The sequence below is a fragment of the Pelecanus crispus genome, chromosome 5 (assembly GCF_030463565.1).
Source record: "Pelecanus crispus isolate bPelCri1 chromosome 5, bPelCri1.pri, whole genome shotgun sequence".
NCBI lineage: Eukaryota > Metazoa > Chordata > Aves > Pelecaniformes > Pelecanidae > Pelecanus > Pelecanus crispus.
Genome location: NC_134647.1, coordinates 51,596,432 through 51,620,419, shown reverse-complemented (window position 1 = coordinate 51,620,419; position 23,988 = coordinate 51,596,432). Strand labels below are relative to the sequence as shown.

Here is a 23,988-nt window from a genome sequence, read left to right as displayed (position 1 = left end):
AAAACTTTGTGATATAGGCTCCTGTATAAACTGAAAAACTGTCATAGGAGAGATTAGTTCTCCTGGACACACAAACTTTAACCTATTTTTTCTGGTCTTCTGGTATGGATAAGGAATTGTTCTCTCTAACTTCCCCAATTACTTGGAAGAGGCCTCAGACTCAGTAATGTCAGAATATAATCTTTCAGGGGCACATTAATTGCTTGGTCACTGGTTCTAGTTTTCAAATTTGTAGTTGTTGCAATTCTTTTGGTTATTTGGGTGTTCAGAAAGCAACTGTTCAAACATGTATCTGCTCTTGGGAAAAGCAAATTATTTGCTTGCCTCCTCGAGAGCAGGATTGATAGCTCTTGAGTATTTGACCAGTTGAACCAAAGTCTTTCTTCTGAAAACTGTTGTGGATATTTTAAGTGCCTTCTACCTTTCTTCTGTTAATCTATTTGGTTCTTCCTTGATTTTTAATCCTGGTTTAATCATTGTGTTACTGCTGTAGTGATTTGCATTGACAAATGCAAGAACCCTTAATTTCAAATGAAAGGAACATGTTCTAGATGTGCTTGTCTGCTATTAACTCCCTAGACTTAATCTTATCTTTTGGCTTGGGAATCCTTATGATTGGTAGAAAAATTTTCCTAGGTAATAGATCATGAAACCATTTACTATTAAGAGTTGGTCACTTCCCCTTTCTCTTAAATAAGCTGTAAGGGATGTATAATATCAACCAGAAATCATGAAGTTAGTCACTTATATCTTCCCTGAAAATTTACTGTTTGAGCCATGTGCAGATTTTATGTTTTGAGGGATATGAGCAGGGAGGTTTAAGCTTCCTCTGCACACATGTTGTCTTTTAATGTTCGTGACCCTAATGGTGCAAGACTAGTGATTGAATGTTGAGTGAGAATAAGAGGTCAAGAAAATTGTGTGACGTTTCATTCTGGTTTTTTCCCTCTGAAACACAGGATAAATGACTTTATTCAACAGTTTTCTGTAGTAAGACATTAGCTTTTGCCTCACAGGATGTTGTGAAGCTTAAAGCACTGTAAATTGCTTTTAGATCCTCTGTTGGGGAGGTACTGTGGTAGAGTTGTGATGCGGAGGGGGTTTTTTTGTTTGTTTCCCTCGTGTTACAAGCCAGGAAGTTTCACACGAGGGATAACATCTTGTCCTTAAGTGGCCCCATTTTCCTAAGGTACTTTACAGACTACTAAGTAAGAGACTTTTGCATGAAAGTAGATAAACTTCTTCCTTTGTTTTCACAGGCAAAAATTACTGGAGATAAAAGAAAGCAAATCTTGAATCTGATTTTACTGAGCTTCAATGAGTTTGGGACAAAATGTTGATGGCATTCATGATTTTCTCTCTTTATGTTTCTTTTTTTTTTTTTTCTTTTGCTTTTTAAAGAGACTACTTATATGGCCACTGAAGCCTATTGGAGTTTATGTAGCTTTGAAAGAAGGGTGGGAACATGTTACACACAAACTTCCAGGATTTGCTGTTGGGTGGGAAGTTCTTTTGTTACAGAGCTCTGTCTTCTGGGCAAGTGTTCAGCGGTATTGGGGAGTGTGCATGCGAGCAGGCAGGCGTGCAGCACAGAGGAGGAATGAGGAACTGAAGCACTTGCCGTCAGTTGACGGTGTACAGTGAAGTTTCAGAGAGCAAACAGGAGGGGAAAAAAAATTCAATCTATCAGAAATACTGTTCCAGGCTTATTGTATTAGTGTTCATGGAGCTCCCCAGGTGGAGGTAAGAAGCTTTTTCTTCTACCTACTCTTCTCTGATCAGGCATGGGCTTTCTGTGCCTTTTTAATTTTTTCAGAGGTTTTTCTGTGGAACTGGGTATGGAAAACGCAGCTAGCATGACTTACTGTTTTCTGTGAACCATGAAGTTGACAGTATGGGGTGTTTGTGTGTGTGGCTTCAGAGTGCCTTTTGAGAACAAAGTGTTGAGTCTTTACAAACAACCCATTACTTCTGGCTTGTCAGGTTTTCCCATGGGTTGTCCAGGTCAGTTTTTGCCTAAAATGAAATTCAGGACTTTTTAAGAGTATTAGGTCCTGCACTTCTCAGGAAAGAAAGGAAAGATACTTCAGTGTTCTCAGAAATGCTGTTTATTACATAGAGTGCACTGGAATGGAAAACTTAACTTAACTAGGTCCTGTGAAGCACTGGTGGCAATTGGTGGTGTCTGGCACTAGGCAAGTATGGAGAGGTCCGGTTGTTGAGTAGGATTGCACTGTGGGTATCTGGTAATCCTGATTAGTTAGGAATTGTTCTAGTATTGTCTGTTCTTTTAGGTTGCTGGTTTATTTTTAATCTCATGTGTCAGAGAGTTTTTGAAGTAGTTAATGTATCACAGAACCAGTCCCACAGGAGAGAGAATTGCATCTTTGGCTAGGTTACTTTATCTCAGCAATTTTTATGCTACTACCAAGGAGTAAGAGTCTTTAAAAGAATTAATAAAATGGTATTTTCTTTATTAGATTAAAGTATAGATTAGCCAAGAGCTGTATTTATGTGAGCAGATCAGCTCACAAGCCTGAGTTTGTTTTGGCAGTGAGGAGCCCTTGTAGCATTAAGTTTTGCACTAAATAGGCTTTCTTATATGTTCACTGTTAACTGTTACAGGAAGTTCTGCTTGTTTTATTTCTGAGTAAGACTTGGCAAAACTGAAACGGCTTCAGGACTAAAATAAAAGCAGACAATAAAAATTACTATTATTCAGAATTTTGATCTTCAAATGTCAAGATGATGATGATATTGCTTGGGTAAGAAAAGCTTAGTTAAATACCATAGAGAGATATGTAAAAACATGGGAGCAGGTAATGCTCTTAAGAGCTGTATATACTGAAACGGCAGAAACTGAGCCAAGGGTGCCCCGTAGGTGTGCTGAGTCATCTGCCTTAAACTGTAACATGACTTACTGTGGACTGCTGCTGGGAAAGATTGGTGCCAACTTGTGTGTGACGAAGTGGCACGTGATATGTCTGTGCTAGTACACGTTAGGTCTGAACAACGTGTTTGTGAGGGAAGTCGGTATACACTTAGTACCTGTACCAAAAGACTCGGAGAATGCGATTAATTTAAAGGGAGTTGAATTTTAACTTGAAAGCAGAAGAGTTTTCCTGTATGTCATCATGTGCAAAACTTGATGCTAGGGGATATTGGTACAAAGTGTTCTGCGTTTTAAAACAATCTTATTCTCGAGGGTTGAATCTGCAAAGCTTTCTAGCTATGTGTGGAAGGCTCTCGTCATCACGGACAGAACACAGCTTGGACAGGAGACTGCGTTGTAGTCCGGCAGAGTAAGGAATGTGATATCGTTGAGCAGTTGTCCCGGCAGTTTATAGAATGATCCCGTCTTTTGCTGAAGCACTGGCCGGGGTCCCAGAGGAGAGCAGTCACTGATCTGATTACAGTGTGACATTTCCAGTCTGGGTTGAAGGATGGAATTTCAAGGATTTCTTGGGAGGTGGGGGAGGGCCCAGAAGAGAGGAGAAAATTTTTCAGGTTCTTTCTAGCTGTGGATGAAAACAGCTTATGCAGGGATAATCAGGAGGAGGAGACTTGCATACAGGTATTTTATATGTTCAGACTCAGAAATAAGGAAATAAAACTCTCTCTGGTCCCAATTTGCTATCCAAGGTATATGTCTTGGAGCATCTTCATTCTTAATTGCAGCTTCTTGTCTTCCAGTTTATGTACTGTGGATGTGTCTTTTTTAGTTTTTTGTTTTCTTGGTTTTGGCATATCTTTATTTTCCTCAGTCATGCACAAAGTGTGCATGTATATATATTTAAAGTGTTGGAAGGTAACAGGTGTGAAATACTTAGCGAATTGAGAGGGTGGGTTAAAAATGTCGTCATATTATGGGAAGGGGGGGATTTTTTTTAAGTGGGTATGTCTTTTATAAATGTTTGCATTCTTTGCATTTTGCTTACCTCTGGCATAATGCTGGAGAGAAAAACTTTTTTAAAAAAAAAGTGTTGTATCATGAAGGTGTGAATATGCTTTTCCTACCTTATCTGTACAAGGAAGTGTTGTCTTTCTCTAGTGATGATGGTTCCATAGCCGTCTGTGATAGTGAAACTGTCTTGTTTCCATCATTTTATTGCTGTTTGTAATCTCTTCTGTTTAAAGTTTGCTTCCAAAAAAGCTTCAAAGCCCTTTGAAGTTAGAGAGTATTTTGTTTCCAGTTATTTCCAAAGTCATTTCCAAAGTCACAATAAGTTACAAACCTTGCAAAAAGATGCACGTCTTTCCCAGCTTCACTTCTTATGTGTATACCCCATCTGTATGCTTTGTGCCTGGGAGAGATTTATGTTGTATCGCAGCACTTTACTCTGTTTCCTTGTCTGAAGATTGAAGATACAGCAGGAAAACTGGACTGTGTATGTGGAAAGCTGTGGCAGCAGCAGTACTTGGTTTGGTGCCAGCCTGTATGCATGCAGCTCATGAACCCTCAGTCCCTCTGATGCTGTTCCTGTCTTACGTGGGACTGGAGGAATTCCACAGTTCTGTGCTGATCTGCTTGGGAGATTTATTAGGAGAGCAGGGTTTGTTGCTCAAACAGCTATTCTTTTCTCCTGTGGGGAAAAGGTTGGCTGGATCAAACCAGTTAGCCATCTGTTCCAGCAGCTAGACCGTGGTGAAATAGATGATTTCCTGAGGTTTCTCCCAGCCATATCTTCTATTGTCAGTGCTGTCTGTGGCCTTCCTCTGGCATTTAGGCACCAGTATGTATCCACAGGTACTGAAGAGTCTGGTGAAATGAGGGGTAGGAGAGAAGTCCATCACGGGTAAGGGGGAACTGTCACCCACTGGTGAAATGTGCCTTTCTAGTGATTGCATATCCACAGTGGGTTTTCCATTCATGTGCGATGTGTCCTTCCATTCTGGCAGTTCTGTGCCAGGCTTGGGCTCATTAGGAGCCTTCTGAGAGTTGTGCTTGTGTGTGAGCTTTGCTTCTGTTGTTCTCCAGCCTTTTGAGACCTGCATTGATAAGGGATCAGGGATGCCACTAATTATTCCGTCCCTCCCCAGACTCCCCAGACTTCTCTTTCAACTGTTGAGATATTAAATAAACATGACCTATTTCATTATGCTAGTTGTCTGGAGTGGCCAGAGGTACAGGTAGGAACAATGTGTCTTTTTTTTTTTTTTTTTAACTAGTTAACTTGTGTTCAACTCCTTCTTTTCCAGTTCAGAGCCTGGGGTGGTGGAGTCTCCATGTCCACATCTGTGTTTTAGTATAGATGGTATAGCTTCATGTTAGCTTCTGGTTTTAGATTTCCTCAGTTAGTAAGAAACTGCTTTTTCCTTAATGCCTGGTTAATAATCAGTGTTTCAAATACACTGTTCAAATTGTTTCTGAATTGCAGATGAGTCTGGGAAATTGTTGGTGGATATTTTAATTCCAGTGTGGTAGAAAGGAAGCAATATGATTCAGCTCTTAAATTTTGAACCTCAAATGGTATTTCATAGCACAGCAATACAGGCACTAGATTTATCAAGCTGTGTACCGCTCTTTGCAGGAGGATTTTTGTGGAGTTTCAAGGTAATTTCTATTACAGATTTGGTTTATGAAGAATGATTCTAGCTGGAATACTTGATACCAAGGTTTACTTAAAAATATATAAAGGGGGCAGGGAGGGGTGGAAGACTTGGAAATAAATTTCCTGGATGTTTTAGGGAGTTAGCTCAGTAAAGTAACTTAAAAGTATAAATGTTTTCATTTGGGTTATGATGATACAGTAGTAATGGGAATGATTTGGCTGTCTGCTGACAAGATGAAAAAAATTACTGATTTGCTATTAAAGAGGTAATTTGGGGGGGAACCCTGAACAGCCTTGGCAGGTCTTCTGACTCTGCAGTGGTGGTGTTAGGGTTAACCACATGCAGTGCCTCTTCCTCTGTACCAACCTGTCTGGGTAGTATTTATTTCTTATTGATTCCTTGTTGGCTGGTAAACAGTGGCTGTATGGCATTGTAGTTGTCTTTTGAAGATAGAAGTAATTTTTTTTTATTAGCTTTAGAACTAAGCTTTAATGTTTCATTGATGAAACATGGCTAACTAGTAACTCTTCATTGTTTGCCTTGGCAAAATGATGTTAACTGTGACCAACATTGCACTAAATTCTGGAAAAAAAGCCTGAGGCTTTTCAGCATGTTTTAGCATTAGATTTTTGTTGCTGTTTTAGAACACTTTGATTCTGAATTACACAAGCCCTAACTTGAAGTTTCTCTCTTTGCCTTTACTTAGAATTGAGATTTTAATTTTGAGGCTGTTTTTTAAGCTAAGATTTGATAAAAGGTTGCTGGTTTGCTGATAGAAGAACTTTTCTATCTGAAAAGATATTGGCAAGCAAGTGCACACTCCTCGGTAGGAAACCTAAGCCAGTGGTGTGTGGGAAAGAGAAACTAACATATCTGCATGGCGGTGGGTTTGTTTGGGGTGGTTTTTTGTTGTTTTGCTGCTTGATTTAGAAAAATCTGTTTGGTAGTAAATCTGTGTGACCTGCACTGTTTTTTGCTGACTTCACTGGTGATAGAAAGTAAGCCAGACATCAGAAATATTTTTATTACCAGTTTTCCTTTTGATAATGATTCTTTTCCTATCACTTCATCTGTCTGCTCTTGTATTTCTCCTCACTTGTGGAGTTCTCCTTGTATTTAATTTTTTTGTCCCATAGAGATGTGTTATCTTCTATTCCCTTGTAATTAGTAACATTTGATCCTCTTAGCATTTTGTTCAAAAGTGCCAAGTAATAAAGACCTCCCAGGTTCTCCTCTGTTGTTGTATTTCTGTGTAATCTCTCAATGCATTAAAAAATTTTACTTTCTCTGTCAATATAATCTCTGAGTAGTCAATTAATGATATAAATTGGCGTTAGAAAAGGGTCCTTGAGAAATAGTTGTCACTCTTAACAGTCCAAAGCGACTTCTAGAAATTTTCTTCCTGCTTTTGAGGGATGGAGCTGCTTGGTGGGCAGACTGAGGTCGAGTTATCAACGCTGAATTATACACAGTAATGCATGGAGATTCCCACTGTAACTGAGATGTGACTGGATAAGTCCATGTGGTACTGCATAGCTCTGTACAGATTAGCTTGTGTGAAGGTGCTGTAGTAGCAGCACATAGTATTACCTAGCGCTGTGCCTGAGCTGTATTGTGTGCAGATGGTGTCTGACTGTACCCTGAGCCATTCATCCATTTCTTCTTGAGGCTATGGCAGCTCAGGTGTTTCCGCAGAGTCTGTGCCAATCCAGAGACCACTGAACTCAGAAGAAAGCTTGCTTGTGATGGAGGTTTTGGATGAAGCCTCGTCTAAGCAAAATTATTTAAAGCTCACAATGAATACCATAAAAAATTGTTTTAGTGGAATAAGCACAACAGCCCTTCAAAAATTGTCTTTTTTATTTAAATCTAGTTGATGTTAATTGGCTCATTTGTAAAGAAAAAAGAGAATGTAAAAACTAAAAGCCAATTAGTCTTATAACTTCAATGAGATAGATAACTATCTTGATTTGGTGGAGGGGGGAGGGCAGTGTTTAAGCTGCATAACAGCAGAAACGGTTTTATATGGCTTTTCCGATGCCAGAGGTGAGCTGGAATTAAAACAGGTTGTGACTCAGTCCTCTATTTAATATCAGAACTGCACTCGTAGTTCAGCTGTACCTCTACAAGTGGTATTTACCTAGCACAAAGGTTTTCACATGCCAGTTCCAGTAGAGAATGCTAACTTTCTGTTTCTGTTTTCTTTTAGGTTATGTTTCACACTATGTGCTGACTGTCTGTACTTACAGAAGATATTTAAAAACAAACAGACTTTTTTTTCAAAGATTTTGATTCCAGTGGAATCTGTGCTTTAGATTTTGTCTTGTCAATTAACTCCTGAAGCAATGCCTGTACAAGCTCCACAATGGACGGATTTTCTCTCCTGCCCGATTTGCACACAGACTTTCGACGAAACAATCCGGAAGCCCATCAGCTTGGGTTGTGGCCACACTGTCTGCAAGATGTGCCTCAACAAGCTCCACCGTAAGGCATGCCCTTTTGACCAGACCACTATCAATACAGACATTGAACTCCTTCCTGTGAACTCAGCCTTACTGCAACTAGTGGGTGCTCAGGTATCAGTAATTTTTTTAATATGTTTCTATGTTTTTTCCTTCTTTCTTTTAGGAGGACAAGTCATGAATAAAGAATATGACTCTGGGTTAATGATGTGTAGAATAGACACCTACCTTTTTGTAGACCTACTTTGACAAATGCAGGTTTTGGACCTTTGACATGCTGTAATAGAGTTGCCTGGAACGACAGCTCAAATCTTGATTCTGCTGGTCGCTGACTGTGATTCTGTGTTACATCTAATTTAGTGTAACTGTGGGCTGTCACCAGAATGGGTTGGTTCTGTTCCCTTCCTTCTTCCCTAACTCGTATTTAGCCATGCTCTGCCAAAAGGATGAACTAGATCAGTGAGCTTATCTGGTGGGAAGCCATTCTTCTGTGGTAGGTTACTTGCTTTACCGTATTCACCCTACAGAGTTGTGATCAGTTGTCCCGAAAGCAGGAGGGGAAAGTAAGGGAAGTGGGGACAGACCCCTCTGGTAGTAGCCTTTATGCTGCCTTATATTTAATTTGAAGCTGTGCTCTGGAAATGTAACTTCCTGAGCTGACATGTTAATCTAAATCCATATAGGTGAATGGGGGAGCCTGCATGAGACTCCCCTTTCTGCTGGAATGGGTACTCATGAGGTCAGCTGAACCGGTGATCTGATGCAGATGAGCACTCCAGCAACACTGGTACTGATGGCAGCCTGAGGAAAGGGGCAGGGATGGGTGGAAAGCAGGATTGCCCTGTTCAGTTCCAGCACAGACTTAAATTGGCATAAGCTTATCATGGTCAGATTACTGGTAGTTTCCTGCGACCTATAGGATTGTGGACTTGGGAGAGGAGGGACAATCACGTTTATCTCACAGGTGAGGAGGGACAATCATGTTTAACCTATGGGTGAGGAACAAAAATGTGGATGGGATGCAGTTATCATAGAGGGGTTATTGTTTTCCTTTGTTCGACTTCTGTGTCTGAGCTCAGTGGAGTTGGAGGCAGCAGAAAATTCAATGAGATCTGTAGTTCAGGGAAAAGGGAAGAGCTATGTTTTGGAGGAACTCTGAAAGATGTGGAAGAAAGAATGATCTTTCTGCTCTTATGATGCTTTTTATTAGGTACTGGGACCTACAGATCCAAATGTGCTTTTGACACTTCTTTTTTTGTTTAGTTTATCAAGTAATACAGCTAATTTGTTGTTCTTTTGCAGTGTATGGCATAGAAGTATATCAGAAGTTTTAAAATTGACTTGTGTTTCTGGCTGTGCTAAGTGACTCATCCTGCTCTGCAGGAGAGGGTGATGAGACTGTGCGCTTCCATTTCGATGATACATGTATGCTGCCATCTTTGAAGAGCTTCCAAGCAGTGTGAAATCTGTGGGTGATGCCATAAATAAATATTGTGATTCTCTTTCTCCCTTATCTTCTTCCTTCCTCTCTGGAGTTTCTAGAATAGTTCCAGCTGTATCCAAATGTCCACATTTGTGATAAATATCTTTTTCCTCCTGCATTTTGTGGTGGTTTTGTGTGTGTTTGTTAAGCTTTGTGAGAAGCTATGTGATAGCTTTAACTTGATCTTTCTTTGCCTGAATTAAAATTTCTGTAAAAAGATCCTCTGGAATGAGGTGGAAAATCACCCTGTCTCTGTTACAGGTAATTGCGAATTTTATTCTGGTTTTTCTAGTTAGCCAACCAGAGTTTCCTCATCTGTATGTGCATGAGGTATGAAGAAGGAATAGTGACTTTGTGGTAGTATTGTATTTGTCTTGAGTGCTCTGAACTCTAGGTTCAGACTTTGAACTAATGACATAATTTTTGTGCTCCTTTTTTATATCTTACATTTTTACGTGATCAAGATTCATAGGACCTTGTTTCATGGTGAACTTAAAGCTGCAGATATCGCCAAAAGAGACAGTATTCCCTTCCCCCTCATTTGCTGCTCATGCATGCTGCTTGCTGGATTCTGATACCACATTATAAACAATAATCGGTGATCTTAGCTGGGCTTTTACTGCTGACAAAGTTTCTGCTTAAGAGAAATTTGCACACACCCCCCACCCCCCAGCTCCAATTTCCATGAGCATGTGAATGAAATCAGCATTCAGTATAACTCACCCTCCTTTCTCTTCTTTCCCTTTCCCTTCCTGGCACCTGTTGTAGTGTTTACCAGACTATGGAGCACTAGAAAATAAGTACACTACTTTGCTGTGAAGGACAGGGAAGCAGTTGTTATTTCCCACTAGTCTCTCTAAGACCATTTTTTATCTTCTTACAGAAAAAGGGTTGGTTAAGGACAAAAAAAAAAAAATTTAGAGAAACTACAATAATTTTGAACTCTGTCCTATTCAGAAGGTGGGCTGTCTTTGGTACATATCTACATATCAACAAAAATGACCTGTGAGCAGCAAGCCAGCTTATAGAACATGAGTAGTATCAACAACTTCAATGAAACAAAGCCCATTTTCTTGTTCCACTTCTTGGTTTAGTTTCAGGAGGGTGTATGTGTCATTAACATCCCCTAATCTCCAACAAACCCTTGTACACCTTAACTTGAGTCCATGGAGACATGTAATACTTTACTTTTAAATGATAAATTCCAAAAAACAGGTTTCATTTTAGAAGGAAATAGTGCAACACAATTAAAGCTTTTATCTGGGGGGAAAAAGAACAGTTTGTTCTTTTCCCTTTGGGGAGGCTTCCGAGAAGTTCACACATTTATAAGTGTTAAGCGCTTTTTTGCTGGAGGCAGAGGAGGAGACCAGGCAGTTTGAACAAACAAATCTATTCTGCCATGACTGGCAGTAAGGATATGATTCCAGGGGAAGTCATGTTGGTTGGCTTTCTTCAAGCAGGCACAATGGGTGAAATAAGCAGGACTGTACTTCTGGGGAAAATGTACTAAATTTGTCACACAGGCACCCAGGGAAGCAGTAACCTATTTCCCTGACAGTAGCATTATTGCTCTGTGTAGGTTTTGTCACTTTAACCGTGAAAAGAGTTGGTTTCTTACTTGAATTACAGGTTGTTTCTAAGTTTTTTCCTTTTCCCCACCCCTTTCCAAAAATGAAACCTGTTGCCCAGGTTATAGCCACCCTTGATGTGAAAATTAATTGTTGCGGGGACTCAAATTTCTGCTGCCCCCCTGTAGCATGGTACACATCAACGGTGGTTACAGAGTCTATTCTGGAAGGCAGTGGTTGGGCAGTTCAGCCCATGTATAGATAAGTTCAGCTGCATAAGATGATGGCAGTGAGAAGAGATTGTAAGGGAAAGATGAGAATTATTGTTCCTGGGAGAGCTGGAAATAGCAGAGTGCCTAAGCAGGAGCTAAGTGTATTGTGAGGGAGGGGAGGCACAATGGCCTTTGAACACAAATCAAAAAGGCATTCATGGGATAACTTGCTTTGCGTAAAGAAATCCATTAAGCTAGTTTCTATGGGAATGAGGTTTTGAATTTTAACTATTCAAGCATCCACATATTGCTCACTATATGCAACTATTTTAAACGTTCACCAGGCTAATGTTTTGAAGGTGCATAATCATGGATCTGTCATCTAATCTCTTCCCTCCTGTTAACACATGAAACAGCAGTGTGCACGTTCCAAACAGGTGACATCAAGTGGCAAAAATTCCTGTGGTGCTTTAATTTCTTTCATAGTCTCCTGCTGGACGTGACGTGATAAATACAATTCTAGTCATTAGGCAATGGAATCGTGTATATGATTGAGAGAATAGGTGGAGTGATCTTAACTCACAGCCCTTTCAAAAGGGAAAAATTACAATTGCAGAGATAGCAGCAGCATGTTTGATAATGTAACTTTTGGTGAAATTAGGTGCCACAAAAGAGGAATTATCTGTGAATGAGTTGTCCTTAGTGCAAAGTCTTGAGGAACTGAAGACAGTAGGTTTTGGATTTTGTTTGTTTTTTGTTTTGGCAAGAAGCAAATTACCTATCTGCGAGGCGAAAAAAAAATGGGGGAGGAGGGGAGAGCAACAGCAGTTTTCAAACCAGACAAAAAGGGGCTTGGTCTGTTTAACGTGTTCTCTTTCTGTGCAATTAGATGTCTAATGGTAATTAGTGACAACTCAAGCTGACATCCTTCATCAAATTACACTTAAATCACCAATTCAGAATCACTGCCTGGTATGAGATGATGCTTTAGCATTTTTTTCCAGTCCCCTTCCTCATGCCATCATAACCTGCCTCTTCCCACAGCCACAAGTAGCCATGCTGATGGATGGCATTCCACTGTCGGGATACTCACTGTCATTGCCAAGGCAGATGCATGCAAAATGATCACAAATTTAAAGTAATTAAACATCTGAGATTATTTTTCCTGTCTTGTTCTAGTCCCCCTTGGGAGGTGTTTATTATATTATGTAAATATATTTGCAGTGAAAACTGTGATAAAGGTGTGGTGTCTGAGAGAATGGAATATTGAATGAGGATGAAAGTAATGAACTTGCTCTGCAGGGCATCTATTTTGAGGCTTTCAAGAGGCGTTGTAAACAGAAGTGACCATAGGGTCTTGCATGTTACTGAAAAGATATTTTGCAAAGGGGAAGTAAAAATGCTTCGAAGTTGAATTATTTCTCAGTTGTCCCTCAGCAATTCCATGACAAAGCCAAAATTAAAGTTCAGATCTCCTGTGACTTTTATGAATCATGTCTTTACCATTTTTCTCTTGGTAGATGCTGTTCTTATAATCATTCTAACCCTAAAATATATATTAAAAAAAAAAAAGTAGTCTTGGAAGTGCATATAATAGAACCAGCAAAACGGCAAATTATTTCTAAGTTTTACTGCAAGATGGATCACATGAGTGAAGATTAAGTGTGTGTGGGGAAAAATATTCTCTCCTCCTGAAGAATCCTGAAACCACAAAATAAGCATCATTTTACTGTTCAGTACTACGCTTGCTCCAGCTTAAGATGAAAGTTAAACTGTAACCTCTTTTGGGTTCATTTTGCAAACAGTTGTGCAAGGCTTTTAGGTTTTTACTCTGAAGCTTCTCTTGCAAAGAGAAGCTTGATTAACTCTTGGAAGTTTTTCAATGCCAGCTTTGCTGTGGGAAGGGGAAGCTTTCTGTTAGTTGCCTAGACAGTCCTTGTGTCTCGTTGGTGGAGTTGTGCTGTGTATGGCATTCCAAACCACTACTGTGAATGTGTGCTAAACCTGCCTTAATTCAAGACCGAAATCCAGGGCTGAACATGGCTTCCTGTCCCATGTCTGTTCCAAGACCTCTTTGTCTGCTGAGTGTTGCAATGCTGTAGTTGTATTTCAGGTTGTTGCCAGTGCCAGATTGAATGCTTGCAGGAGTAAATAGGAATTTGTGCAAAATATATTACAGCAGTAAATAGGGCAGAGACTGTATAGTCTCTGTCTCAGCACAAATGCATGAGATGCACATTGTTTGATCAATAACCCAGTTCTGCTTGCACAACTTCCCAGACAGAAACAGACTGTTAAAATGGCAGTGGCTTTGAAAAGGAGGTGGAGTATTCTGTTACCATGAAAGCAAATATTGAAGGTGTTAACATTTGTTTCCCAAATCCCAAGAAGTTAGTCCAGCTGAGGTGGTTGCTGTTGAAACAGTTATGGCTGACCACTGTAAGATACAGTTGCAAAATATACTTTTGCTGAAAGCTTTCTTGCTTACAGAAAAAGAAAAAAAAAAACCAAACAAAAAACAACAAACCAACCCAAACCTGGAAACACCCCAAACAAACACAACCCCATACCCCAAATTAAAACAGAAAACCCCAAAACTTCACAAATTAACTGCAGTCTGTGAAAAGCATCCAGGCTAACCTTGCTGTCTTGGTGTGATTAAACTTGGTTTTGTTTTTCCCTTTAATAGGAGTAGAAAGGGAGGTGTCTGATCCAGGCTATCTTGATGATGATAGTTTTTAATTCAACTTTTAATTCAAGCTGATATGTTACACTCAGAGGCTTTTTTTGTCACCTACTCTAAAAGCAAGAGTTACGCAGCTAGTAACTTTTTATTTTGCAGTGTGTGTCAAATGAATAACTTGACATGCACAGCTGTCGAAACCTGTAAAAGAAGTGTGATCATATGATTGAAACAGATTAATTTCTATTAAAATTGATAGGAAAGCTCCTGTCCACATCGGTGGCAACTGTATATGTACATGTGTGTACATATATATTTTATATATATTCACTGCTTTTATTTGCTGCTGCCATCATAATGCTACTCCTTTACATGGCTGGGTTGCGCATGAAGGTTAGCGGGTTTGTAGCGGTCTAACTCAAGCATTAAAGGCTTGTGCTTTTAGATTGAGGGTCTGGGTTGGTCCCTGTAAGCAGCTATGTGGGATTAGCATGTTACTGCCAATGGGATAGTGATTGACTTGGAAATGGAAATTGAAGTCTGAGATCTGTTTGCACTTCAATAGCATATGCAAAAAGCGCTTGTGTTTAGTCTTCTGAGAAATTCCAGATCTTTCTACTACCATATATTGAGTTGATTGAATAGTGGTGTTTAAAAACATTAGTACAGTGCTATGCTGCACTCCCAAATTTGTTGAAGGCTTTAAGAATTTAACTGGAGGAAAACAAAAACAAATTTCTAACTTGGGGGGAGGGGTGGTCCAACATTCCTTTAAAAAATACTGATTTCTCGTGAATGCCTGTATGAAGAAGTAAACGTCACAACAACAACCAAAAAACGTAAACCACCACACCAGAAAACCCCCCCACGAATGTAACTGGCCTGTGTTGTCAGATTAATACTTGCAGGTTGTGTTTATATGCACTGTGTAGGATAACTTGGTCTTGCTGCTTGATAATTGGGTCTAGTCAGAATATGTTCCAAGGGTGTCCTAGGCAGAATATGTTCCAAGAGTATCCTAGTATATTTGCTGCTAAGTCTTTCTCCCACAAATCCAGGTAGCTCCAATCACTTATCCCTGGATGATTTTAGAGCTGTGAGGCCCTAGATACGAATCTGTACTTACCTGCAAACCAGGGTTTGTCTGATTTGTTGTGATTTTAATTTGGCCAGCCAGCTTTAGGGATGTCTCAATATGTGTGTTATTTCAGCCAAAGTTTTACGGTTATAAGAAATGCCCTGTTCCTCATGTAATATTTTTTTGTCATGGAATAAGCCGCCTGCTTCTAGTTCCTGTCAGCCACTAAGCAAAAGAAGTCTACTAACCATAAATGCTTTACATTTTTTTGTCTTCATTTTCACTGATTTCTTTTTTTTAATGCTATTTGTTCATTAAACAAGCTGAAAAATGCTTACTAATATAGAAGAAACACAGAAGGAGAACAAACCAGGAAATGTTTGATACTAACAAGCTTGATACGGTGTTTGTAAGCATGACTGCCACTTATTTATGCATATTCATCATAGACGTACATGTCATCTCTTTTCAGGTTCCTGAGCAGCAGCCAATTACTTTATGTAGTGGAGCTGAAGATACCAAGCATTACGAGGAGGGCAAGAAATGCGTGGAAGAACTAGCATTGTACCTCAAACCACTCAGCAGTGCGAGAGGTAGTTCCTGGACTGTTTCCTTTGAAAATGAAAGCTGGAAACAAATAAGATGCAAAACAAACTATCCAAATGATTAGTTAGTCTGCTTGAAAAATGGATATAAGCCTAATTTAAAAACAAATTGAAACAAATTTCTGAAGCATTAAGGTTGTGTCTTCACAGGGGTGGGGGAGTGGGTGGTGGAATTTAAAGGCATTATGTCAAAAATAATAGTGAGAAAAGGCCGAGGTTATTTGGCTGCGGTATAGTAAGTTGAGACAAACTTTGTAAGTTGAGTTGACTTCTGCAGACTAAGTAAAAACAGATAATTCTGTGGTGGTTTTTTATTTTGGGGTTGTTGGTTTGTTCTGTGGGTTTTTTTTGTTCTGCTTTGCTTTGAGATGACTGTAGTAGTACAGCTTGCTTGTGGAGGAGGAATAAACTGAAATGGGAAAGTTACTGCATATAGGATATATAAGAGAAATAAATAATACTCTGTGTAAGATCTTATACAAGAGCTGGGTCAATCTGAGTAATTCTAATTTAGCAAAACTGCACTGGGCTCAAGAATATGGATTTTATCCATATTACACATGGTGGACTTGGAAGACCTGTCAACCCAAGTAGTAGAGGTGAGCATCATGGGCATGAGGTTTTAAAAAACAAATTTTTACAAAAAGCTGTCTCAAGCTTTTCCAGCTAGTACAGTGTGATAGCAGTATTGCTCTGAGTAGTAGTGGCCCAATGAACAAGCTCTGTGCTGTAGAACAAACTCAGTGTGGCAGCTGTATGTCTAGCGAGTCACTTGTTCCTTTAACCTGGTTTCAGTGGCTCCCAGCATACTTGTGAATCACAGTTTTTGCACATAATTAAACATCACCCAAGCAGTTCTGAACTTGTGTGTAAGTTCAGTTTGGCTAGGCCAAAGCAGTGGAGATGTTTAGTTTCTTATCTATATCTGATGTCCTGTGAAAACAGACAAGTGATCAAAGAAGGCAGTGATCCTAAAAGCCCATGAATAAGGGAAGGACTGCAGTATGATTCTACCCTTGAGGAGTCACCTGGAAATCCATATGGGAGGGTGCAAGATGGACTTCCAACATGGGGAGAGAATTCATTAGAGGTTCCACCTTCTTAGAGGGCCGAATCAGTCCATCACAAGACTTAAACCTGTGGGAAAGCTGACTCCCAGGAACTGTTTGCTTTTAATGCTGAGTAAAACAAACTGACAAAAAGGAACTTCTGATATGCCTTCTCTAGTGTTCTGTTTAACAAAGTCGACATCAGGAGAACTAGGTTTGCATTTCTGCAGTACAGTGGTTGAAGGCTGGCATAAGAAGAAGAGATATGAGGTGGTGTGTTTTCTGCTTCGCTTTGTTTTGAAGGTGTGGGTCTTAACAGTACTACTCAGAGCGTCCTAAGCCGCCCCATGCAAAGGAAACTTGTGACCTTAGTTCATTGCCAGCTAGTGGAGGAAGAAGGGCGGATAAGAGCCATGCGTGCAGCGCGGTCGCTTGGTGAAAGAACAGTCACAGAGCTCATTCTTCAACATCAAAATCCTCAGCAGCTCTCTTCCAACCTCTGGGCTGCAGTGAGAGCCAGAGGGTGCCAGTTCCTTGGACCAGGTAGGTAACATCACAGTACTACTTACATACCTGAAGCAATTCAGAATTGAGGAGGATTGATAAATGGGTGTCAAATTGATTGAGTGATTTTATTAGGCTTAATTTCTTAACAGTAGGTCTTCAGAATTAATGATAGATCTCTTGGGCTGCTGTCATGGATTTTCTCTCATTTTTAGTGCTTTTGCAAGTCTTCTATAAAGTTCAGAATAACGTGTCTCCTTTTGTTCTTGTGATAAGATAAAATGGGAAGTAGTTTCTCACCTGATATTCTTTGAAGAAGAAAGACCCTTCTAGAAAAAATAAGTTACTGGACATGGCTGCTTCTCCTTCTCTAGGGAAATAAACATACAGAACAGTTGTGGGGAGAGATATGTTATATTTGGGGGGTGTGTGTATCCATTTTTCAAAAGTTACATACTTAGAAATTCCTTTTCATAGAATACTAAAACAATCAATTATGTTTAAAAAAATTAATGAAGTCTCGTTACTGAAACTGTAGACTCCACTCATGAGTACCAACAAAAATAATGCCTTGAAATATGAAGCTGATTTCTTAAGAAAAATGAAGATGCTTTTCCCCACTGAAACAAATAAAGGAAAACTAACTTTGGGATGCTAACTTTTGCACCACTGCAGGGAAGAGAGAGGCTTGTTACCTAGCAAAATAGGCAGTGCTACAGCACCTAATTTATTTGTGTGGGCACTAATTGCTTTTTTACCTGCATGGGAACCAATCTTTCCCTTCCTCAGCCTGTCAGCTTTTTCTGCTGGGTTAGGTGTGGGAAGTAGATAATACACTTTGAAAACTCATGTTAATAATCAAGAGATGTATAAACAGAACAAAGAAGTCTTCCTATCATCTGATACCTGATATAGAACAAATAATAATAAAAAAAATTAAAAAGTCCTATTTCCCCAGTCACAGTCTGGGAATCTGGAACTATTCCTTCCCTCTTTTCCCTCCCTTCTTGCTCAGCTCCCTTTCCTGTCTGTGGGTTTGTGTTTGTGTTCAGGGGGTTTTGTAGCTGGTCTCCCACTTGTAGGGAAACAAGAAACTGCAGAAATTTTTCTTGGTCTTGTCTCATCTTGTCTCTTCTTTGCGTTTCCCCCCTCCCCCCCAGCAATGCAAGAGGAGGCTTTAAAGCTGGTTCTGCTGGCTCTGGAAGATGGATCTGCTTTGTCAAGAAAGGTCTTGGTTCTGTTTGTGGTTCAGAGGCTGGAGCCGCGATTTCCTCAGGCTTCTAAAACTAGCATTGGGCATGTTGTCCAGCTTCTTTACAGAGCTTCGTGCTTCAAGGTATGAAGAAGGTTCTTCTTGGAGACTTCATAATGCTATGAAAACTAGTGTTTTTCACTTTCAATTTTCATTGTCCTGTAACATTAAATGTGCCTAAAATTACGTGTAGTTATAGAAAGTATTACTCATTAAATCCCAAGTGTGTTTAGAGACATCTTTGTCGTACAGCTATGATGTCAATGTAGACTGAAATTGCCACTTTAAGCTGTAAAGCTACGTTTTGACTCTGCCTAGGTTTAATAGATGCACAGTAACAAAACCTGTATGTAAGTCAGCATAACTTATCTCCTTAGAAGAGTCTTAAAGCTGGAAAATTCCCAGTTCTGTTAATTGAGTGGTGTTTTGGTTAGAAACAAGGCAATATGAGGGTCTTGGATACCAAAGTTGTATAAAAAGAACTTAAGCTGCTTACTGTACTTTACCGTATTTAATGATCCATTCCTATGTGCTTAGCTTAAATGTTGTTCACTTTTGCTAAATTAGGAGAAAAATGCTTTGTTGCTGCTAATTGTACCCTCAAACAAAATTCTGCAATACAAACAAAATGCCTTGATTGGAGAAGTAAGGTGTGGATGCTATAAAGTTGTTCAGGAAGTGTGCCACTTCCACCAATATCTGGGTCAGGGGATGAGTAAATTACATTTGGTATTAATTTCATAAACTGGAACCACTATGGAGAGTGTGTTTATTTTTCGTAGGAACTACTGGTCACTGCATAGTATCATAGTTCAGTTTAGTTTGGGAGGAGGGACTTAGTTGCTGACTGAAGATTTCACTTGCCTTGGAATTTACATAATCTCTGCTTATCCTGCTTAATTGTGTTTGGCTCATTTCTCCCCACTAGGTGACAAAGCGAGATGAGGATTCCTCCCTGATGCAACTGAAGGAGGAATTTCGCACTTATGAGGCTCTGAGAAGGGAACATGATTCCCAGATAGTTCAAATTGCTATGGAAGCAGGTTTACGCATTGCACCAGATCAGTGGTCCTCACTGTTATACGGAGACCAGTCTCACAAATCCCACATGCAGTCTATCATTGACAAGGTAAAGCCACCTAAAATCAGCCTAGTCTATCTTGTTTGCAACTGTAGTAGATTTAAATGCTTGTAACATGAATTTACAAATTGCACCCATTTGTACTCGCCCATTAATAATTTGCCCTGTTATTTCAAAACCTGTTATGGCCTAAATAATTAGAGTATATATTTGTAACCTAAAGAATCTCACTCCCTCTGCCATCCTGCCATCTCTTTCTGCAGATGGGAAGCCACAAAGGGTTAGCTGCACAGTTGGGATATGTCCTTTCTGAACAGCTTATAACTGCCAATGTAGTAAAAGAGTTTAATGGTTTTTGTTTCCAGGCAGGAAGCTAGTGCATAAGTTGAACGAAAATCAGTCCCCTAGTCTATACCTGAAGTAAGAAAGAGAGGTGGAAGCACATTTCTTAAATAAAATGACTTGGCCTCTGGAAATGCCCAGATCTCTTTTTGTTCAGAGGGAACATAAGATAAATGGGCTTTTAAATTAGGGGACTCGCATGTAAGTGCCTAAATTAGGTGGGATTGTTGAATGGTTACAAAAGCTGAGAAACAATTGCTTTGGCTGTGTATAAGAATTAGCTTTAAGGTTGAGCTGCTGTGTATTTACGCGTTTGCCCACCTTTGCAGGTGTCGTGCCAGAAATCTCCTGAAGGACCTAGGTAGAATTAAAGGATTTTAAAGACTGAAATTGTGATGTTAGTAAATGGAACGTTGCTAGCTATCTTTACCCTTCAACTGTTTAGCTCTTTATTGTCTGCTGTACTCAGTTTAAAGCAGGGTGCAAACCTCTTGGTTCAGGGATTGGAGATACTAGACTCTTCAGAAATCTAAATTAAATGGTTTCTAATAATATTTTTTTTTTCTGGGTGCCAGCGCAACACAGAAAAGAAGTAGATTACATTGCTAGAAATAATACCAGCCTTCACTTTGTCTATTTAGACCTGTATTTTAACCTGCAATGTCAAAGAATAGCATGTCCTTAATGCTGGAGAAGGAATTTAATAGAAGGTGCTGAAATGGGCTTGTGCAAAAACCATTTTGCTCCAGTTTTGCAAGACAGTTCTTGTGAGCTTATGGAGCAACCTTCAGAAACCACAAGGATTGCTTTGCCTGTAGAAAGTTAATTATTGTAATTTTTTTAAGTTGCAGACCCCAGCCTCGTTTGCACAGAGTGTTCAGGAATTGACTATTGCTCTTCAGAGGACTGGAGATCCGGCTAACCTGAATCGTCTTCGACCTCACCTAGAGCTCCTGGCAAATATTGATCCCAGTCCAGGTAAATCTATGTTTATATTAAAACCTTTAATTTACGGTTTAGCAAGAGCCTCTTAACACTGTTGAATAATTGAAAGCTGTTCATCAAGTGGAAAGAAACATCCTCTAACTCATAAACTTACGATTCTTGAGTAGTATTCATAACCAGCCTGGGAACAGCAGTAATCTCTGTGAGGAACTGAACTATTCTGAAGCTAAAATAGACTCAAAAGTGTCATAGAATCATAGAACGTTTTGGGTTGGAAGGGACCTTTAGAGATCATCTAGCCCAACCCCCCTGCAGGGAGCAGGGACAGCTTTAACTAGACCAGGTTGCTCAGAGCCCCACCCAACCTGACCTTGAATGTTGCCAGGGATGGGGCCTCCACTACCTCTCTGGGCAACCTGTTCCAGTGCTTCACTACCCTCATTGTAAAAAATTTCTTCCTTATATCCAGTCGAAATCTACCCTCCTTTAGTTTAAAACCATTACTCCTTGTGCTGTCACAACAGGCCTTGCTAAAAAGATTGCCCCCATCCTTCCTATAGGCCCCCTTTAAGTACTGAAAGGCCACAATAAGGTCTCCCCACAGCCTTCTCTTCTCCAGGCTGAACAACCCCAACTCCCTCGGCCTGGCCTCATAGGAGAGGTGCTCCAGCCCTCGGATCATTTTTGTGGCCCTCCACTGGACCCGCTCCAACAGCTCCATGTCCTTCTTGTGCTGAGGGCTCCGGAGCTGGACGCAGCACTCCAGGTGGGGTCTCACCAGAGCAGAGCAGAGGGGCAGAATCATGTCCCTTGACCTGCTGGCCTCGCTGCTTTTGATGCAGCCCAGGATACGGTTGGCCTTCTGGGCTGCAAGCGCACATTGTTGCCTCATGTCCAGCTTTTCGTCCACCAGTACCCCCAAGTCCTTCTCTGCAGGCCTGCTCTCAATCCATTCATCCCCCAGCCTGTATTGATATTGGGGTTTGCCCCGTCCCAGGTGCAGGACCTTGCACTTGGCCTTGTTGAACTTCATGAGGTTCACACAGGCCCACCTCTCCAGCTTGTCCAGGTCCCTTTGGATGACATCTCGTCCTTCTGGCGTGTCAACTGCACCACTCAGCTTGGTGTTGTCTGCAAACTTGCTGAGGGTGCACTCGATCCCACTGTCTGTGTCATTGATGAAGATGTTAAACAGCACTGGTCCCAGTACGGATCCCTGAGGGACACCACTTGTCACCGGTCTCCATGTGGACATTGAGCCATTGACCACCACCCTCTGGATGCAACCATCCAGCCAATTCCTTATCCACCAAACAATCCACCTATCAAACCCATATCTCCCCAATGTAGAGAGAAGGATGTTGTGGGGGACTGTGTCAAAGGCCTTCCAGAAGTCCAGATAGATGACATCCGTTGCTTTTCCTTTGTCCATTGATGCAGTCACTCCTTCATAGAAAGCCATTAGGTTGGTCAGGCAGGACTTGCCCTTGGTGAATCTCTGCTGGCTGTCTGGAATCACCTCGCTGTCCTCCATGTGCTTGAGCATAGCTTCTAGGAGGGTCTGTTCCATGATCTTCCCAGGCACAGAGGTGAGGTTGACAGGTCAGTAGTTCCCAGGGTCCTCCTTTCTTCCCTTCTTCCAATCCCCAGGGACTTCACCTGACTGCCATGACTTTTCAAATATTATGGAGAGTGGCTTGGCAACTCCATCAGCCAATTCCCTCAGGACTCTGGGGTGCATCTCGTCAGGTCCCATAGACTTGTGTACATTGAGGTTCTTCAGGTGGTCTCGAACCTGATCTTCCCTTACAGTGGGAGGGGATTTACCCCCCTGCTCCCCATCTTGTGGTTCATTGACTTGGGAGGGGTGAGGAGAGAGGTTGTCAGTGAAGACTGAGGCAAAATAGTTGTTGAGTACCTCAGCCTTCTCCTTGTCTGTTGATATTAGGTCAGCATTCTTGTTCATTGGGGGGTATGCTTTCTTTAACCTTCCTTTTCTGGTTGACATACCTGTAGAAGCCCTTCTTGTTATTCTTTGCATCCCTTGCCAAATTCAGTCCCAGCCACGCCTTGGCCTTCCTGACCCCGTCCCTACACAACCGGGCATCTTCCCTGTACTCTTCTCAGGATACTTGTCTGTGCTTCTACTGCCTGTGCAGTTTGCTCTTGCTCTTAGCTTCCTCAGTCTTAGCTTCCTCCTTTTTCCTTTTTTAGTACAAATAGTACAAAAAAAAAGCGCTGCTATTAGAAACCAGATTTGCAAAGCAACAGGAAGATGGATAGAACCACTATGCTTAATGCAGAGATTCAGCTGTCACTCTGAAGTATCTTTTTCTTTCCAGTTCTTTACCAGAGCAAATAATTTGTTGACAAACTAGGGGAAGTCTTCAAGAAAACACATGCCAGATTAAGGACTTCCATTAACTTACCTAAAAATACGTTGTCGTCTTTGTTCTAGAAATTCTGTGTATTTTTGATCTGAGGTCTCTAGACTGCAGACATTGCACTCGGAAGACTCTCTTAGAGGCAGCTTAAAATCATAAGGCATCTTCTGTGTAAACAACTTTGGATTCCAAAGTAGAATTTTGATAGATGAATAGACAGAAGCTGGGCAAAATCAGTCTAGACAAGAAAGAATTGTTATGCTAGGAGATTTAGTATTTTTCTTGTTAATATGTAATTCTGCAAAGGTGTGAAAGACAGTCTGGGAAAGGGAAGTTAGTTGGAAAGAATATAACTTGGAATTAATATCTAAGCTGTTGACATAAGAGAGAAAGATGGAAATTGTTGAAAAAGTCAGCAGCGCTGTGAGGATGGACCACCTGAGCGAGAAGGGAAGGGACAGATGCAAAGTGCTGTGGCTGAAGTTTTATTTTATACCTATTAGTATTTGTAAAATCAGTAGTAATATCAAAATAGTGTGAAGGCCTAAACTGACTTTAGGAGATTAAAAGTTGTAGTTCTTAGATTCTGTTTGTTTAAACAAATAAACTTACCTTTCAAATGAGGGCCAGTTGTACTTTACAGTTAAAGGAGACGTAGTGCTTTCTTCCCAAATCTTTCATACGGTAACAGGTTGGGGACAAAACTGTGTGTACTGCAAATTTGTTAGCCAGAGACTGATACAGAAAGTGCAATCACTAATAGCCTCACTCAGTTTCAGTAGGTTTG

General features: G+C 40.5%; 1 protein-coding gene across 5 annotated transcripts in view; it reads left to right on the top strand.

Moving 5' to 3' along the window:
* The first annotated feature begins 3,041 nt into the window (after nt 1–3,041).
* RC3H1 (ring finger and CCCH-type domains 1) overlaps nt 3,042–23,988 on the top strand; it is a 62,289-nt gene continuing 41,342 nt past the window's right edge. For all 5 annotated transcript variants that reach the window (XM_075710997.1, XM_075711000.1, XM_009491518.2 and 2 more), the window contains exons 1-7: nt 3,042–3,574; nt 7,763–8,129; nt 15,512–15,632; nt 16,997–17,236; nt 18,358–18,533; nt 19,378–19,578; nt 20,718–20,850. In XM_075710997.1, the coding sequence (XP_075567112.1) occupies nt 7,899–8,129; nt 15,512–15,632; nt 16,997–17,236; nt 18,358–18,533; nt 19,378–19,578; nt 20,718–20,850 (1,102 nt within the window). In that variant the 5' untranslated portion in view covers nt 3,042–3,574; nt 7,763–7,898. The remainder of the gene's footprint in view (nt 3,575–7,762; nt 8,130–15,511; nt 15,633–16,996; nt 17,237–18,357; nt 18,534–19,377; nt 19,579–20,717; nt 20,851–23,988) is intronic.